Source organism: Capricornis sumatraensis, chromosome 5 (genome assembly GCF_032405125.1).
Source record: "Capricornis sumatraensis isolate serow.1 chromosome 5, serow.2, whole genome shotgun sequence".
Taxonomy (NCBI): domain Eukaryota; kingdom Metazoa; phylum Chordata; class Mammalia; order Artiodactyla; family Bovidae; genus Capricornis; species Capricornis sumatraensis.
Window position 1 is genome coordinate 20,328,387 of NC_091073.1, and position 19,346 is coordinate 20,347,732.

General features: G+C 36.5%; 1 protein-coding gene across 2 annotated transcripts in view; it reads left to right on the forward strand.

Annotated features, from left to right (window-relative positions):
* The first annotated feature begins 583 nt into the window (after positions 1 to 583).
* Positions 584 to 19,346, forward strand: part of MIOS (meiosis regulator for oocyte development) — a 29,302-nt gene continuing 10,539 nt past the window's right edge. Inside the window, exons 1-6 of one of the 2 annotated variants that reach the window (XM_068972969.1) lie at positions 584 to 1,877; positions 2,191 to 2,289; positions 8,997 to 9,251; positions 11,406 to 11,575; positions 13,939 to 14,004; positions 16,031 to 16,189. In XM_068972969.1, the coding sequence (XP_068829070.1) occupies positions 584 to 1,877; positions 2,191 to 2,289; positions 8,997 to 9,251; positions 11,406 to 11,575; positions 13,939 to 14,004; positions 16,031 to 16,189 (2,043 nt within the window). The remainder of the gene's footprint in view (positions 1,878 to 2,190; positions 2,290 to 8,996; positions 9,252 to 11,405; positions 11,576 to 13,938; positions 14,005 to 16,030; positions 16,190 to 19,346) is intronic. The other variant, XM_068972970.1, reaches the window with a different exon arrangement.

The following is a 19,346-nucleotide window of genomic DNA, read 5'->3' on the forward strand; positions in this document are numbered from 1 at the left end:
TATGGTGGCCTCATGTGGCTATTTATATTAAAATTAATTTAAATAAAATTTTAAATTTGCACTGCAGTATTTTCTAGTGCTCAGTAGTCAATGTGACTAATAGTTACCATATTGGACAGTTCAGAGACAGAACATTTCTGTCATTGCAGAAGGTTCTTTGGATAGTGCAACTTTATTACCTAGATACGTGATTACTTAGGTACAGTAACCCTTTAATGTTTTATCCCCTTCAAAGGGATGATACTTACTAATTTACTCACCACCTGAAATTATTTCAACCCTGATTGAAGGTACTAAATTGAAGGTACTGTTAATAGTGCAATTAAGATAATTGATCATGGGAAATAAAGCCAGAATGAAGTTCTCAGATTCCTACCAGCTCAACTTAACTGAAAGAAGTCGTTCTTTTCCTCTTTTTATTAATAAATACTGTCTTGAATTCAATAGAAATTTCTAATAGAAAATTTCCTGACTTTCTAAATCCAGCTTAGAATTATATTTCATTAACATTTTAAAACTTTTTATTTTTCAGCAGATTTTCACTGAATGGACCTAACTGGACTCTCTGAGATCATCAATAAACATGAGCGGTACCAAACCTGATATATTGTGGGCACCACACCAGGTTGACAGATTTGTTGTATGTGACTCCGAACTTAGTCTTTACCATGTGGAATCTACTGTGAATTCAGAACTCAAAGCTGGATCTCTACGTTTATCTGAAGACTCTGCAGCTACATTACTATCAATAAATTCAGAAACCCCATACATGAAATGTGTTGCCTGGTATCTCAGTTATGATCCTGAATGTCTCCTAGCAGTTGGACAAGCAAATGGTCGAGTCGTACTGACAAGTCTTGGTCAAGATCATAACTCAAAGTTCAGAGATTTGATAGGAAAAGAATTTGTTCCAAAACATGCACGACAATGCAATACCCTTGCATGGAATCCACTGGACAGTAACTGGCTTGCTGCTGGTCTAGATAAACATAGAGCTGACTTTTCAGTGCTGATTTGGGATATCTGCAGCAAATATACCCCTGATATAGTTCCCATGGAGAAAGTAAGACTCTCAGTAGGTGAAACTGAAACGTCATTATTAGTAACAAAACCACTGTACGAATTAGGACAGAATGATGCTTGTCTCTCTCTTTGTTGGCTTCCACGAGACCAGAAACTTCTGCTTGCTGGTATGCATCGTAACCTGGCCATTTTTGATCTTCGGAATACAAGTCAGAAGATGTTTGTGAATACGAAAGCTGTTCAGGGCGTGACAGTAGACCCATACTTCCATGATCGTGTTGCTTCCTTCTATGAAGGTCAGGTGGCAATATGGGATCTTAGGAAATTTGAGAAGCCAGTTTTGACTTTGACTGAGCAACCAAAGCCCTTAACAAAAGTAGCCTGGTGTCCAACTAGAACTGGTCTGCTTGCCACTCTAACGAGGGATAGTAATATTATTAGATTATATGATATGCAGCACACACCCACTCCCATTGGTGATGAAACTGAACCCACAATAATTGAAAGAAGTGTGCAACCTTGTGACAATTACATTGCTTCCTTTGCTTGGCATCCGACGAGTCAAAATCGAATGATAGTTGTAACTCCTAACCGGACAATGTCTGACTTCACTGTTTTTGAAAGGATCTCTCTTGCCTGGAGCCCAATTACATCTTTGATGTGGGCTTGTGGTCGTCATTTGTATGAATGTGCAGAAGAAGAAAATGATAATTCTCTAGAAAAAGATATAGCAACAAAGATGCGCCTTCGGGCTTTATCAAGGTATGGGCTTGATACAGAGCAGGTGTGGAGAAATCATATTTTAGCTGGAAATGAGGATCCTCAGCTCAAGTCACTCTGGTACACTCTGCACTATATCCTTTGTGTGGTGAGTTCTGTGAGATGAATCAAATAGAAATGTTCTTGAAGTTTGTTGAAAGGTCAGTCTGTAAATATCATGCTGAATATTTTGTGAGCAAATACAAGTCACATAATACTAAAATCACAAAGTAAAATTGTTTAAAACTTGAACTTGAGATACTGCCTTGCAGATAGAGTAGGAGGAAAAGTAGATCTCTAACAGAGTAGAACTGACGCCTTTTATAAATTGGCTCCAAATGAAAATAAACTTAGTTTTGAAATACTTTATTATGCTTCATCACTAGTATTTCCTATGCATTTAAATACTTATGAAGCAGTATACAGAAGATATGGACCAGAAATCTCCAGGCAACAAAGGATCATTGGTTTATGCAGGAATTAAATCAATTGTAAAATCATCTTTGGGTAAGAAAATTCTGTTTTTTATTTTTTGCAATATGTTTTTAATTTTTGTTCTCTTTATTTTTTCCCCATATTTAGTTCAGGATACTGTAATATCTGGCCATATTTTTTTTATTGCATTGTTTCTGACTGGATATTTTAGGGAATTGAGTTAAATGCATAATTGTTCATATATGTAAAATTCTTTTTGGAGGGAGTCTTGGTTCTTTGAAGGGATAGTTGACTTTTCTGAATCTATTCATTAATTTATTCACTATTTTTTTTTTTGAAGACTCACTTTGAAAGATATTACATTAGAGGATTTATAGGCTCTTCCTGGTGGTTAGTTCAGATTTTATCACAGTATTTGCTTTTTTTAAAAATGAATTTAAAAATTTCTAATTGAAAGAGACCCCTTTTTATTTTGCTGCCTAAACCCTCCCACTTAGCTGTCTGATGGCAAGGCCTGTATAACTATGACATGAAGTATGGACTTACCTGAAGTGCCTTACTATTTCAGTCCTTGATGATTGAAAAGTGTATGAATTAATGTAGGATTGAAATTAATAGACTATTTAACAGTTAAAGGAAATATGACAAGAAAGCCAGGCTTACTGTTTGTTCCCTGACTTCTTTAAACAGTTGTTCCTATTGTCTTTATTGGAATTGAATTGTGAATTATAGTTGTTTCCTCAGCCTAGCATTTGATATCTAGCTTTAGATAGCTGTCAAATTTGGTCTTGAGTCAAGCTGCTAGAAAAGTAGTTCTTATGATTTAGTCAGAAAATAGGAGTAGAAGTAATGAATCCAACTTGTTTTTTTTTATAGGACTTTCATGAATACTATACCAACAAATACAAAATAAAATGCTATTTTTTAATGAGTAGTTTGAGCATTTCAACTAAATGGTTGTATTATTTTTTTTTAAAAGGACTTTTAAATTACTTTGATTCACATTATTGAAGATTGAGTAGACTATTTATTTCATCTATTTCATTTTGGTGTTCTCTTAGTAGGTCCGACCCAAAAAAGTAACTTTTGTTATAAACAATAAAGTGAAAGAGTTTAATTAGAGACTTCCATTTTTATTAATATAAGTAAAAAGTCAGTAATACTATGTTACCTTGATGAAAAGTATAGCTATATAGTAGGTCAGACCACATGCATTCTCAGTATTGTGAGGTTTATTGTTTTTTGCTGTATTTTGATATATTTCAGGGAAAAGCCAGCCAAGTACGTGTTAAAGCGCAGGGGAATAATGGAGTATCTTTATATGTTTTTGGTGCAGTAGAGACAAACCTGAGTATCATGAGTTAAGAGTAGTCTTTACCTAAACTATTTGATTAAGACTACTGTTGGAAAGATTACCTCGTTGCTGGACTTTTGGCTTTTTGCTTGGTTTGGATTGGTTTAGGTATTTTTGATTCTGCAACCCCAAAATAAAAAGTAGAGAAATGACTGTCAAAGATGGCAGTCCTTAGGTTTCAATCTTTTGTTTTTTCCTAATTGTACCTCTAATAATTCAGCACATAGTAAGTCAACGTGGGAGCCATCTTGCCCACAGTAACCTAATGCACAAGTTTATAGAGTGCACAGCTAAATTTTAACTTTGGTGACAAATAATATATAGTGAGTGCCTATTATGAATTAGATATCATGCTAGTTGCTTTCTCATTGTTACTTGATTTAATTCTTTCAACTGTAATATAAGGTAAGTTTATTCATTTGGCAGATATTTATTACTTGCTCACTATATGCCAAGAATTCTAAAATTGAAGACATAACTATCAACAGGATAGCTAAATCTGTTTCGTCATGGAGACTGAATGAGATAGGATTCCTGCTCTTGGGAAGATTACAGTCTATAGTTGACTCTTGAACAGGAGGTGGGGGGAGTGGTTAGGGTCGCTGATCCCTCTCCCCCAGTCAGAAATTTGCATACTTATATTTCTTTCTCAAAAACAAAGAAATTGCTAAGTAACTCACTCAAGGACAGGAAGCCAGAGCAGTTTAGATAGAATTAGGACTGAAAGCCTAGTTCTTTTGATTCCACATATTGTGATCTTTAATCAAACACTAACTTTTCCCCACATTTAGAGAGCTGTAAAATGAAAATACAGGTATTATATTTATTGAAAACTCTGTGTGTAAGTGGACCCATGCAGTTCAAACTCATATTGTCCATATAGTTCAGAATATGGACGAGTAAAGTTAGTTATAATACAAGGAAGAACAGACAGTTGTGGATAGAAGAATTCATAATCTGGTTGTAGGGACTAGTGGTGGTTTCTTGCAGGAGGTAAAGGCAAAGACAGGGTTCAGACAGGGAGCAGCAGATTCTGTGAGCCCAGAGGAGAGGGGATAGCGTGGGAGAGGACCCGAAGAGCGCGGAGGCAGTGGGGCAGCTGAGGACGTGGGGTTAGGGCAATTAACATCCCTAATAAAGGGATGATAAATAATATGTAAATATATGAATTATTTGTTATCGTCTCTAACAAAGGGAACCCGAGAAAAGATTTTAGAGAGCAGTAGCAAGATGAGATTTGTGTTTCAGAGCTGTCAGTCTGTGTGTGGAATGGATTGGAGAGGATTACGATTGATAGCAGGGACCCCTGAAGCCATAATAATCAGGCAAGATATGATGGAATTGTTACCGAAGTTAGTGGCAGAAGAGCTAGAGAAACGTGGGCAGGTGAGAGAGTGGGACAGATTTAATTAATTGGATGAAGACGGTGGAGGGGAAGGAAAAATGGAAGCATGCTAAGGCAACTGGGATAATACTAATAGCAGTTAATTAGATAGGCCTAGCACAGGAAGAATGCGTTTGAGAGCAAGAAGAGAGTTTATTGGGGATAAATTTGAGAGAGCTAGATAGTGATGTCCAGTGGGTAAATGTAGATTGGAAAAAGGAGATCATCCATTTAAATTAATTCTTCAAAGAAATTTGACTATATGAAGGAGGATAAGAAGATACACAGTGATAGCAGCAGGCGAATTTGGGGTCATGGGGAGCTTTTGTGTTTTGTTTTTAGCATGGAATTGATTTAGGCATGTTTAAATCCTGATGAGAAGCAATGCATACAAAGCAGTTGGAAGATGCAGAATAAAGAGCGTGAAGAGCAAAATTCCTAGGAATGGGAACCAACACATAGGTGAAAGCTTGGCTTTAGACAGGAGAGTGCACACCTACCCCATAGCAGGCAAAGGGAAGGGGAAAGGGATGTGCGTGCTCAGTTGCATCCTATTCCTTGTGACCCCTTGGCCTGTAACTCACCAGGCTCCTTTGCCCGTGGAATTTTCCATGTGACAATATTGAAGTGGCTTGCCATTTCCTGCTCCAGGGGATCTTCCCAGCCCAAGGATCAAGCCCACGTCGCTTTTGTCTGCTGCATTGGCAGGCGGGTTCTTTGCCACTGTGCCACCTCAGAAGCCCAGGTGTTTATGCAGGTTGTTTAATGTTCAGTGATCAGAAGCTGATGTGTTTTCCATCCGATGGCTCCTATTTTCTCAACATAGTAGGCTTGCTTGTTGAGAAGAGTAGGGACGTTGTGGAAATAGAGAAGAGGAGAGAGTTGTCTTGAGAAATGGGAAGACTGTGGGGCAATGTTGTCTTACCAGAGGAAAGAATAAAGGACGGTGGAGCGAGGGAATTAAGGGTCCTGGCAAGAGGTTGATTCATTTGTTGGTCCTTGGGATCTAAGTTGGAGAGGGAGGAAGGTGACAGAACACTGACAAGTAAATACGAGTGGCCAAAGGATGATCGTGAGGTTGGGATTACGAGCTGGAAGGCTGTGAGGTTGTGGTTAGAAAGTGGCTCTTTTGGAGGAAGAATCATGTGGATTTATGTCCATGATAGGAGTGGGTGAAATCTTGGAGGTGTGGACCACTGGAGATAAGGAAGCAAAGAAACAGAGGCAAGTTTACAGGATGGATCAAGTGTAGAATTCAGTCAGGAAGAGAATGTATGCCCTGAGGGAAGGCCTTGTACAACTTCTGGAGCAGGGTAATAGTGTTGTCACTAGGTATAATTCCTTCCTTTTAAGATGGCAGAAAATTACATAATGTTGGTCAGCTTTCCATCCAACATGATGAAAATATTTTTCATACTTGAAAGGCAAACTGATCTAGAAAGCATGCCTATTAAGAGGAATTGCTTTAAGGGGCAGAATATCTGGGATTTAGATTTTAGAGAACAAAATGCTCTTATAAACATTGGATTATTTTATTGCTCTTTTATTATATAGATGTAAAAATGCAAAATTTTATATCTACGAATAGTATTTGATTGCCTGATGTAGTATTTGAAACAAAAATTTTAATGTTTTTTAATGTTTAAGTGAACCCAATTCACTTATTTCCCTCACAGCCATCATAAAATGATGATTTTATTATTTATATATGGGCAATCTGCAGCCATGAAATTAAAAGACGCCTACTCCTTGGAAGAAAAGTTATGACCAACCTAGATAGCATATTCAAAAGCAGAGACATTACTTTGCCGACTAAGGTCTGTCTAGTCAAGGCTATGGTTTTTCCAGTGGTCATGTATGGATGTGAGAGTTGGACACTGAAGCAGGCTGAGTGCCGAAGAATTGATGCTTTTGAACTGTGGCGTCAGAGAAGACTCTTGAGAGTCCCTTGAACTGCAAGGAGATCCAACCAGTCCATTCTGAAGGAGATCAGCCCTGGGTGTTCTTTGGAAGGAATGATGCTAAAGCTGAAACTCCAATACTTTGGCCACCTCATGTGAAGAGTTGACTCATTGGAAAAGACTCTGATGCTGGGAGGGATTAGGGGCAGGAGGAGAAGGGGACGACCGAGGATGAGATGGCTGGATGGCATCACTGACTCGATGGATGTGAGTCTGAGTGAACTCCGGGAGTTGGTGATGGACAGGGAGGCCTGGCATGCTGCGATTCATGGGATCGCAAAGAGTTGGACACGTCTGAGTGACTGAACTGAACTGAATCGCAAATTTTGGGGATACAATCTTGTCACTTTACCAGGTGATGCTAGTGGTAAAGAACCCGTCTGCCAGAACAGGAGACATAAGAGATGCAGGTTCAGTCCCTGGATTGGGAAGATCCCCTAGAGGGGAGGGCATGGCAACCCTCTCCAGTATTCTTACCTGGAGAATCCCCAAGGACTAAGGAACCTGACGAGCTACAGTCCATAGGGTTGCAAAGAGTCAGATACCACTGAAGCAACTTAATACACATGCAGTGTGTATAAACTGATTTTAATTAATCATAGATTTTAAAATTCATGCATGTTAAAATCATGATGTGACTATGTACTTAAAAGCCACAATATCACGTTACTTATTTGATAACCTTAATTACTTGTAGCATAGTTGTTAAGAAGAGGGAATGTCTCTCAGCAGCCAAAACAATGTGACACAGTATCCATGGATTTACAGAATACTTTTCCACCTCCTAGCAGTGAATTCTTTGGATTCACACATGTTGATCTCTATTCCATGACACGGTTCCTGGAAAATAAAAAACTCTTAAGAAGCTAGAATATTATTAAACCGAGAGGAATTGTCTGAAAAGTAAATTGGTTTTTGTTCACCTGTTTAAAGTTGTATTTTTTAATCAGTAGATAATATCATTAGCACTGAATCCAACATTTGCACAGGAGATATGAAAGTAAATACCTTATAGGACATCTGCAGCTTGTTCTACCTGAAATTTAGAGACTACATACTGTCTATAAACAGATTTGTTGTTCTGAAAAAAGTCTTCTTTAGTTTTTAACATGTTTTATTAACCTTATTTAATTATTCAGAGTTTTCTCAGAATTCTTAAAATCTCACTTTTGCAAACTATAAGTGACTTTGTCTTCACCAGCTTCCCTCGTGGCTGCAAGTAGAGCAGCATATTCCTTTTTGATGGGCAGGTGTTCTCTCAAAGAAAACCTTTTCAGAAGTCTCTTTCTAACTCCTTGATCTAAATTGGCAAACTTCCAGCAGTGAGATTAAAAATAAAGAATTTCAAGTGTAATTATTTAACTATTTTTAAAGTTTCCACAATTTTACAAATGACTCATCTTCAAACTTTTCCATAAAACAATTCCTTACGAAAAGAGAATGAGAATATAAAGTCTCCTGGCTTAGTAAGGCAGGGAAAACCTTTAGACCATGCCTATTGTATTTTAGCTTTGCACTTAACCTTTCAAAGTACTTTGATGTTTTTATCTCACTCTTTCATATGGATGTATATATTCATAGAGCAACAGAAGGAGGGGGAGAGTGTGAGTGTTGGTTCTCAGGCACTGGGATACCTTTTAAATAAAAGACAAGATGCCTACCCTTTTGGAACTTAGGTTCTAGTAAGAGAAGTGCTAAGGCTGAGAAATAAATAAAATATGAGAGCGTATGTCAGTGTAAAGGAAGTGGAGGGACCAGTGGTCAATTAGATAATAACAAGTGGCACCCTATTTTAGATTAGATGATCAGGGAGGCTTCTCTGAAACAGTGACTCAGCGTGGCCCTCAGCATTGACTGTTACTCCCGTAGCTCTTCCTGGTAACTCAGGAAGCTGTTGCACTTAGCAACATGTAAAGTGTGTTTTGTTTGTGGCATGTTTTATCTTTATGCTGTCTGTCATAATATTGTGGCTGAGAAGTTGAATATTTAAAATCTAATGTTGAAATACTTCTGTATAAAACTGACTTCTTTGCCAAATATGTTTAAAAAATAAACATTATAAAGGTGTTTCTTTTTTTAGGAATGGTGGAAAGCAGCAGACATAATTGGAGTGGGCTGGATAAGCAAAGTGATATTCAGAATTTAAATGAAGAGAGAATCCTAGCTTTACAGCTTTGTGGGTGGATAAAGAAAGGGACGGATGTGGATGTGGGCCCATTTTTGAACTCCCTTGTACAAGAAGGCGAATGGGAGAGAGCAGCTGCTGTGGCATTGTTCAACCTGGACATTCGGCGTGCCATCCAGATCCTGAATGAAGGGGCGTCTTCAGGAAAAGGTATAGGGTTATATACTAAGATACATGCCATTCACTGAATCTGTGAAAGAAAAAATGCTGATGATTTTTAAAACTCTAATCAATATTTTTGGTAAATTTTTTTGAAAGAAAAATTAGCACAGAACTGTATCTATAAAAGTAAATGTTAGCCCATCACTTTTGGTTACATTTATGAAAAAGAAAAAGTCTTAATTGTCTTTGTAATATTACAGAGAATACACAAATGTTATTTCAGTGTTTTTTCTTTCAAGATAATAAGTTGGCCAGAAAGTTCATACATAGAAACATAACATAACCATACAATGTTCACATATATTTTGACCAACCCAGTAGTTCACATAAGTTTAAAGATGTTTTTTCTTGGAGACTAGAACTGCTTTAGTTCGCAAGCATTTTTATGGCAAACATTTAAGTGTATTTTAGTTTATACTTTACTTTTTGTTATGGTTTTTGGTTGACTTTTTGGAAACTGAATGACACTTTTAGTTAGACTAATATAGATTCTTATAAAAAATCATACTTTGATCTGCAAAAGTATTTCTGCTTGAGTCTGCTTATTTGAACATTGTATCTATTTAATATTTTTTTAAAAGAAGAAACAAAGCTAAGTGTGATAAAATTTTCACTCTGACATTTTGCAAGAGAAAACTCAGAGAAATGAATCTTAATCCAAGAATTCAGTTTTTTTTTCTTATTATAAGGGACTATTTCATTTCAATACACCAATTTTTAATACACCTTGCTAAATTATGTATGAGTATTCAGGATTTGGTGGTCCATTTAAAAACTATTACAGTTCTGTTTTACCGTAGGAAAAACACTTGAAATTTGCTATGTTAATTTTGCATATAGTCTAAAAGTTGAAAAAGCGAATGTTTTGCCCAGATTGGCCTCTTTTCCTTCACTTTTACTCTAACATAAATCTGCCCCGTTTGAGAGTGCAGTAGAAGATATGTGGTGATGGAAGAAAGAATTGATATTTAAAGCAATTTCTAATTATAATTCTACCATGACCTGAGAGCGTGATAATTTTTGTCATCTGTACCTGGAAAATTTGGTGTTAAACACCTGTCTTAACAATAGAGGAAAAGTATCTTCAGTGATTTGAATAACCTTGTTGAGGACTGGAGAAAAAATTTCACTGAATCAAATAGTCCTTTCCGTTTGGAGAGGAATTGTTCTAACCAGAATTCAAAGACGATACTCCTTGGTTGTGGTGGTTGTAGCACAGGAAGCAGGCACAAAATAACTTGGGGAAAATGTTTCTAGAAATGAGCAGGCTTAATAGCCTGTTCTTAATAGAACATGCAGTGGAAAATGCTGTTTTATTTGGAAAAGAAGTAAATGATTAGAATTAAGAAACATAATAAAGTTGCTATAATAAACGTAGAAGACGCTTAAGAGTAAAAGTTAATAGTGAATTTAATGTTCTCTTTTGAAACTAAACTTAGGTTAGATGGCTAGGCAGCCATAGGACTGACTGCCAGCCTAGCCACTCAGCAGCAGCCCATATGAACTACTGAGAACAAATGTTTAAATAACTATTGGGAACAAATACTTTGTTGCAAGTATGTCTAAATACAATTCTGTGGTCATTCTGGTCATTAATTTCGCCAGAGAAAAATTAAAAGTATAATACTGTAATAAGAATGCTGAAATACTGACTTTTAGTACTTTGCTTATAAAACACATACATAAGCATGGGTATTATAAATGTAGAAATAGGAAAACAAGATGATTTTGAAAATTTCAGTGCTGAGATACAATAATATTTACGATCAACACTTTGAACCATCTCTACGTGAAAGACCTTGTTGATGAAGTTGGCAGTGTGCTTTGCTACTCTGCCTTTAGGTCCTTACGCAGTAACATCCTGTGTAGGAATCTGCCTGGAATGAGAATTCAAGAATTAAAAGATGTGCTTGTCCTGCCCAAGGTTTGCAATATGGGTAGAAATTTTATAAGAGTGGAAGTTTTTGCTTGTGGTTCTTGCCAGATTATCTAGCACGTGTCAGAACCCTTATTCTGATGGGTTTATTTTTCCGAGGGCTAAACGTCACCCTCTGATCTTTATTTGTTTATGATTGAAGAACTCGAAGAAGGAAACATTAAGCTTGTGATTACTTTGATCAGCTAGTTCTTTTTAATACGCAGGCGATCTGAATCTTAATGTGGTAGCAATGGCTTTATCGGGTTATACGGATGAGAAGAACTCCCTTTGGAGGGAAATGTGCAGCACTTTACGATTACAGTTAAACAACCCGTATCTGTGCGTCATGTTCGCATTTCTGACAAGTGAAGCAGGATCTTACGATGGAGTATTGGTAAGCTAAGCTGATTTCTGTTTCGTGAGACTCTTTTAAGATAGGAGTTTTTAATATAACTTTGTTAAAATTTGCAAATGTCACTTGCATAAAGTAACATTCCATTTTGATGCATTTATATTATTTAAAACAAGGTATCTTAAAAATTTGGAGTTCGTTGATAGCAAACTGAACTTGATATTTTTTAGTGGTTTTAATAATAAAATTTAGAGACATAGAAGGATTAAGATTTTATACTTTAGCTGAGGAACTGAGCTCTGGAACTCTACAACTCCAGATACATATATTTTATATTGAAATATAATCTTTTAAACGTGCGTACAGTTTTGTCTTTTTTTTTCTTTTTTTAGTTAAGTAAATCAGTGCATAATCACTGGTGGTCAGGAGGTCCAAGTATCTTGTCTGAGTGTTTGTCCTTTGCAGACATGCAGACATGTTCCAGTTTGGAAGATAAATGATCACACTACTTATAGTGGACTATTTTATTTTTATTTTTTCACTATTTGGTCTTTTCATTGCTATTTTTTCTTCCTCTCTCTCCTGCTTTAACCACTTATGACCACATCACTAAATAGGTTCTTTATCACAAAATGGGAAAAGAAAGAAAGAAGTGAGTGTTGTTCATCAGTTTTATTATTGGGTTTTAAGCTTCACCTCATTACCACAACTTTATTGGCATTTGTTGGGCTTCTTTCTAGCACTGAGAAGAGCTGTCAAATATGAAACATATTTCTGTTTTTTTTGGCCATTGTAGCACTTTTAAAAATACACATTGATAATTGATTTAAATGTCAGGTCATAAGAATTTCTAAAAACATGTATTTTATTGAGGTACCTTAAGGAATATGTTAATAAATGTTGTTGGTGGTGTTCCTTTTGACAATTATTTAGTTTATGTATTTTGTTTACTTTTAGCAAATTACTGCTGAACTTTTTTAACCACTTCATATTAATATCCAAGAGCAAGTTGGGGGTTTTTTGCCTTGTTTTTACGATTACTACTCTTTTTGTTAAATAGAAGACTTTAAACGTTGCATCTTGAGAAAATAAAATATTTTCAGGAAGTAGTAGAGGATAATGAAGACCAGAAAAAGAAATGGATTGTTTAGAGTTTAAATTGATAGAGAAGTATATTGTCTAATTATTAAACTTCTGTGTTTCCAATTAAGTGATTTATTAAAAATACCCTCTTTTCTTACACCTAAATAAGGGACATCATTTCTTGAGTAGGAAGTTAATATTTCCAAACTGTGTCAAAAGTGTACCTAAGTAAACTTTATATGTAAGTAATTATCATTTTTCTTTTTTAAAAATTGTAAGTTACAGTAATCTCATGAAAGGTTTTGAATTGGGAAATCAGAAGATATAGGCCTGAGTCCTTGCTCTCAGTTACCTAAGCTAGTCAGGTAACTTTTCAGGGTTTTAGTTTTTTCATCTGTATGATGGGACAAATAATATTTATAACTCTCTCCAGATTAAAATAGTAACACATGCAACATAGTTCAAGAGTTCAATCTAGTTTGTACCAAATATTTGTCTGTCTAGTTTGTCTCCTCTTTAGGGCAGAACCATATTTTATAATTGAGAAAACACAACTAAGGTATCAACTGAAATGAACCTATGTTTAAAGAGGAAAACCATACTTCATGGACTGACTTCAGTAGAAATAGGATCTTTTATCCACCCTTAAACTGTATTTTTACTTGTCACAAAATTAATTGTACTTTCTGCATTTATGGTAAATACTTTTCAAAATAGTATTTTACAATATTGATAAGTATACAAAAACTTAAGAATGTATTATAATGCCTCTTGTTTTGCTACAAGCCACCTACCTATATGACAGTATTTTACTATAGGCACAAAAGTGTGTCTGTTTACTTATTAGAGTATGTTTTAAAACTTTGAGTTGAGAAAGATGTATTGATGTTTCTAAATGTGCTGGTATATTTACTGATAAGTCACAGATTGCCTAAACTTGCTGATTAACGTAGAAGCCAAGGAAAGGTTTCCTCAGTTTCACCAGAATAAATTTCAGTGATGAAAGGATTATTGGCATCTTAAATTTGATAAACTGTACACCACTGCTTTTGTTTTATGTTAAAGTTATATAAGACTGAACTAGTTTTAGTTTTTTTAAAGTAAATTGGTCATCTTTACTTTGTATGAATAACCTTAGCACTGAGTTTTCTGAGCATTACATTAAGAAAGGCATCTTAGTCATGGCTCTGCCAGTATATACACAATAACTTATTAATACATTTGAAAATCAAGTTGTATATTAGGTATAAAATATCTAGTCTGCAAAAATTTAAAACTCACAACACCTGAAAGTAACTCCTTGCTTCTTCTCTTCTTTTCAGTATGAAAACAAGGTTGCCGTACGTGACAGAGTGGCATTTGCTTGTAAATTCCTTAGTGATAGTCAGGTAACAACTAATTTAATTTGATATTTAAATTGATTACCATTTACTGTCAGTGGGTTAAAAACTAATATTTATGTTTAAATATGTGTCTGTGAGGTTTATATAAAAATTCTTCTAAAAAATGAGGTGATTTCTTTTAGATTGAGACATAAACATATATCATACCTAAATGTATTTATTTAGGAATGCTGACTTAACAAGAGCCTACTGTATAGCACAGGAAACTATACTTAATGTCTTGTAATATCTGTAAGGGAAAATAATCTTTTTGTTGTCTATATGTATATATATTTTATGTACAGCAAAGTGATTCATATATGTATATATAAACGAGCAAAGTGATTCATGACTGAAACTAAAACCAGTATAAACCAACTATACTTCAATTAAAAAAAGGGAGTCTGAGTTAATAGTTTGTTTCTGCCATGATGAGTGAGATTAGTCAGTAGGTAAAGATGTTTAACATCTCTTAGTGATGCTACATTAAAGAATTTCTTCATTTTCTAATACAGTAAACAGGTAGTACATGAGGGTTTGGCAACCCACTCCAGTATTCTTGCCTGAAAAACCCATGGACAGAGCAGCCTGGCAAGCCAAAGTCCATGTGGTTGCAAAGAGTCAGATAGGACTTAGCAACTAATACTTTCACATGAATAGGCTGTGTAGATAGTGAGAGAGAAATGTACATAACTGGCTAGTAATCGGAGAAGGCAATGGCACCCCACTCCAGTGCTCTTGCCTGGAAAATCCCATGGATGGAGGAGCCTGGTAGGCTGCAGTCCATGAGGTTGCTAGGAGTTGGACACGACTGAGTGACTTCACTTTCATTTTTCACTTTCATGCATTGGAGAAGGAAATGGCAACCCTCTCCAGTGTTCTTGCCTGGAGAATCCCAGGGACAGAGGAGCCTGGTGGGCTGCTCTCTATGGGGTCGCACAGAGTCGGACACGACTGAAGCGACTTAGCAGCAGCAGCAGCTAATAATACAGTGTGAGACAGTACTAGGGGAACATAAAGCAATCTTGGCTAGAGTCTGGGGTAGGATGAAGTCATGGGGTTGCAAAGAGTTCGACACAACTAAGAGACCGAGTATGCATGCAGCGCAAAATCAGAGAGACTTTATAAAAAATCGTTTGGTGTTTTGTTTGTTTAGGATAAGATTATAAAGGACTCGTGAGCTTTACTGGATCAAAATCCCAAAAGAGATTTTCAAGTTTTTTTTTTTTTTTTTGCTTTAAGTTTATTGCAGTATAGTTGTTTCACAGTGCTGTGTTAATTTCTGCTGTGCAGCAAGGTGACTCAGTCATGCTTATATACATTCTTTTTCATATTCTTTCCCATTATAGTTTATCACAGGATATGGAATATAGTTTTCTGTGGTATGCAGTAGGACCTTCTTGTTTATCCATCCTACGTATAAGAAATGTTTATTGTTGGTAATCTTGAACTTCTCTTCCAATTCAGATTCCATGACTCTATTACATCCTAATAGCCATCAAGAACTTTGCATAATAATGACTGTTGTTGCTCAGACGCTCAGTCATTTCCAACTCTTAGCAACCCCATGGGCTGCAGCCCACCAGGCTCCTCTGTCCATGGGGTTCTCCCGGCAAGAATACTGGAGTGAGGTGCCATTTCCTCCTCCAGGGGATCTTCTTGACCCAGTCGTCTGTGTGTCCTGCATTGGCAGGCAGATTCTTTACTACTAGTGCCACCTGGGAAGCTCAATAATAAGGACAGTTTTCTTTAAATTTAAAATAGTAAATTGTCTGTGGATCTTTATAGAACAATTAACAAAACATAGTAAATACCTTTCCTTTTTAAAGAAATATTTTAAATGATCATGGATGCTGTATTGTAATTTATAATAGAGGCACACGTAGAGATCACATATCTAGGTTTTCACAAGGGCTTTTGGTTTAAAATGTTTTCCATTAAGAGTAAAATTGTTCCAAATGTAGAATTTATGAAACAGAAAATACCAGTAGTGAAATGGATTGCTTTAGAAAAACAGCTTTGAATTTTCCAGTTAAATAGGTACATCGAAAAGTTGACCAATGAAATGAAAGACGCTGGAAATTTGGAAGGAATACTGCTTACAGGCCTCACTAAAGATGGAGTGGACCTAATGGAGAGTTATGTCGACAGAACTGGAGATGTCCAAACAGCAAGTTACTGCATGTTACAGGTTAGTGCAGAGTGGCAGCAGCAGTTTATTAAGGAGAAAAAAAAATGCTTAGGCTTCTATTTTCTTCCTTTATGGAGTGGATATGCTCGTTTGCTTACTTAGGATCTTTAGGAGACATTTAACTTTAATTTTAATTTAATCACTTGATCTACAAAAGACTTCTGCCTTATTTTATTGTCCCTAAGCCTCCTGCATTGGATTACCCAGTTTTTCCTTTCCCTTTGAGAAGTGTCAGTCTTGAGTTTATGTAGAGTTCAAACGAAGCAGAAAAGCCTCTCTTTGATTTCTCTGATTGTTGACAGAACAACACTGTCTACAAAGAGATTGCCTTTCCCTGATCCTAATTACAGTACCTTTTTCTTGACCAGAAGGCAAGTTACACTCAGCTCTCCGTTCTCAATATTCCCTTTTATTCTCTCATTTCCTCATTTACTAAATGAGCGTGACTTGGAGTGACCAGTCATCTATTTTTCTCTTGGTTTTTACTGCCCACTGATTAAAAATGGATTCCTGGCAAAGATTCCCTACATATTTGCTTTTGTTGGAAAAATGGTGACATTTTAGAGCATTTTCCAGAGATTTCCTTAGCTCTCCAGCAGAACTTACCCTTTCCTGGTTTTCTCTTTCCTGTTCTTATCCTTTTATGCAGTATAGTAGCATGCTGCATACTGGGTAAACAGTAAAATGCTTCCTCCCCCCACCCTACCTTCTTAGGAACAAATGTAAATATTGGCCCACAAACCACAAAGTACACTTACCTTAAGGTATCAGGCTACTGTCCTTCTATAGCGTAAGGTATCGTTGTTTTGTTGCCAGAATGAGCTTACATCTATTAAACCACGGTATAGATATATGGCTATGAAATACAAATGGTTGGTAACCTCTTGACAAAGTCTATGAAATCTATTTAAAATGCTGGGTATAATTGGATCTTGCTTTGAAACACCTAGTCTGATAGTCAGCTGCCTTTTAATTGAGGCGTTTGCTCCGTTTATACGGATATGCTCAAGATCTAGTTCACCCTCGTGCTGTTTGTTTTCTGTGTTGTTTTTCTGTTCCTCTCCTGCCTTCTTTTGGGCTAATTGAGTATTTTAGTATTTTACTTTATTTCATAGGTTGGCTTTTTACTTATACTTCATTTTCTTCTTCTTTTAAGTAGTTGCTCCAGGTCTAACAGTATGCATCCTTAACTCATGAGTCAGCCATTTAACTCCTCATAGTTTACATTTCAGAGAAGGCGCTGGCACCCCACTCCAGTACTCCTGCCTGGAAAATCCCATGGACAGAGGAGCCTGGTGGGCTGCAGTCCATGGGGTTGCGGAGAGTCGGACACAACTGAGCGACTTCACTTTCACTTTTCACTTTTTTATGTATTGGAGAAGGAAATGGCAACCCACTCCAGTGTTCTTGCCTGGAGAATCTCAGGGATGGGGGAGCCTGGTGGGCTGCCATCTATGGGGTCGCACAGAGTCGGACACGACTGAAGCGACTTAGCAGCAGCACCAGTTTACATTTCACACCTGGTGCATCATGCTTCCTACTTCACCCTTCTCCTGACATTTTCTGCTTTTTGCTTCATGTTTCGTGTTTCAAAACGGTGATCACGGTGTAGCTCCATGTACAGACCCCCTCCTCTGCCCTGCTGTCGTGTGCTGTGTCTCTGCACACATCGTAAAGCCCAGCTTACAGTTGAGTACTTTTGCTCTTAACAGTCGCTTGTCTTTATGTAAATTATGTGAAGAATGAAGATCCGGGCTTTTATATTTGTTTATTGGCCATGCTGTTTTTTTACTGTCTGTTCCTTACAGTAAACTCAGGTTTCATCTCTTGTCATTTCCCTTTGGCCTTTTTCTTTAGCATTTCTTATAGTTCAGAGTTGCTGGTGACAGATTCTCATAGCTTAATTTTAATTGAAAATATCTGTTTTGTTCATTTTCTTTCAACACTTTAAAGATGTGGTTTCACAGTCTTCTGGCCTCCATTTTTTTCTGATGAGAAATCAGATATTATTGTCTTTGTTTCCCCTGGGCTGCTTTCAAGATTTTCTTTTTGATTCTTAGCAGTTTAAACCTTGAACCTAGTTGTGGTTCTTTTTATCCTGCTTGTGATTCACTCAGGTTTTTGGATCTGCAAGTCAATGTTTTTCATCAGATTTAGGAAGTTTTCAGGCATTATTTCTTTTAAGTATTTCTTTTTTTGCCTCAGTCTCATTCTCTTCCCTTTCTTGGACTATTATTGCACAAGTATTAAACCTTTTGATTTTGTCCCACGGGTATCTGAAGCTGTGTTCATTTTCCTTTCATTTGTCCCACTTCTTCAAACTGGATAAATTCTATTGATGTGTTAATTGGCTACTCTTTCACCTTCTATCTGATGTTAGTTTTTCCAGGGAATACTTAATTTCAGTTATTGTACTTTTTAGTTCTAGAGTCTCAATTTTTTTTTATTGTTTACATTTTTCAGTTCAATTCTCTATCCGTTTATAATTAAAACACTTTCTTCTAAGTCTGAATACATGTCTAATAGTTGCATTGAGGTCTTTGCTTACTCTAACATAAGGGCTGTTTAAGGTTTAGTTCTATTAACTTTCTTTTTCCTTTACTTTGAACCACAATTTACCTGTTTCTAATATGTCTAGTTTTTTTCATTGTTCAGTGCTGGACACTGTTTGCAGTCCATTATAGAAATCTGGTTTCTTTCCTGCTGAAGTACGTTGGTTAATGCTTTTGGAAGTTTGGTTACTTGCTGATCACTTTGGTCTTAAATTTTACTATTGTGGGAAGCCCATAATATTTCCCAAGTCCTTCTAATTTGATCAGACCTAACCTCTGAACTGTTCTCCTGCACACATTTTCAGAATTTGATTTTAACTTTTATTGAAATGGTTCTAGAGAAGACTTACTAAATATGAATTGACCATATTCTTTCTTAGTTTATCCTTAGTGCCACAGAATGGGAAAGAGTGGGATAGGAGAATTTCTGATTTTTCTGTGAGTCTTCTTTTTGAATCAGGGATTTAGTTCTGGCTGCTGCTGCTGCTGCTAGGTCGCTTCAGTTGTGTCCGACTCTGTGTGACCCCATAGATGGCAGCCCACCAGGCTCCCCCGTCCCTGGGATTCTCTAGGCAAGAATGCTGAAGTGGGTTGCCATTTCCTTC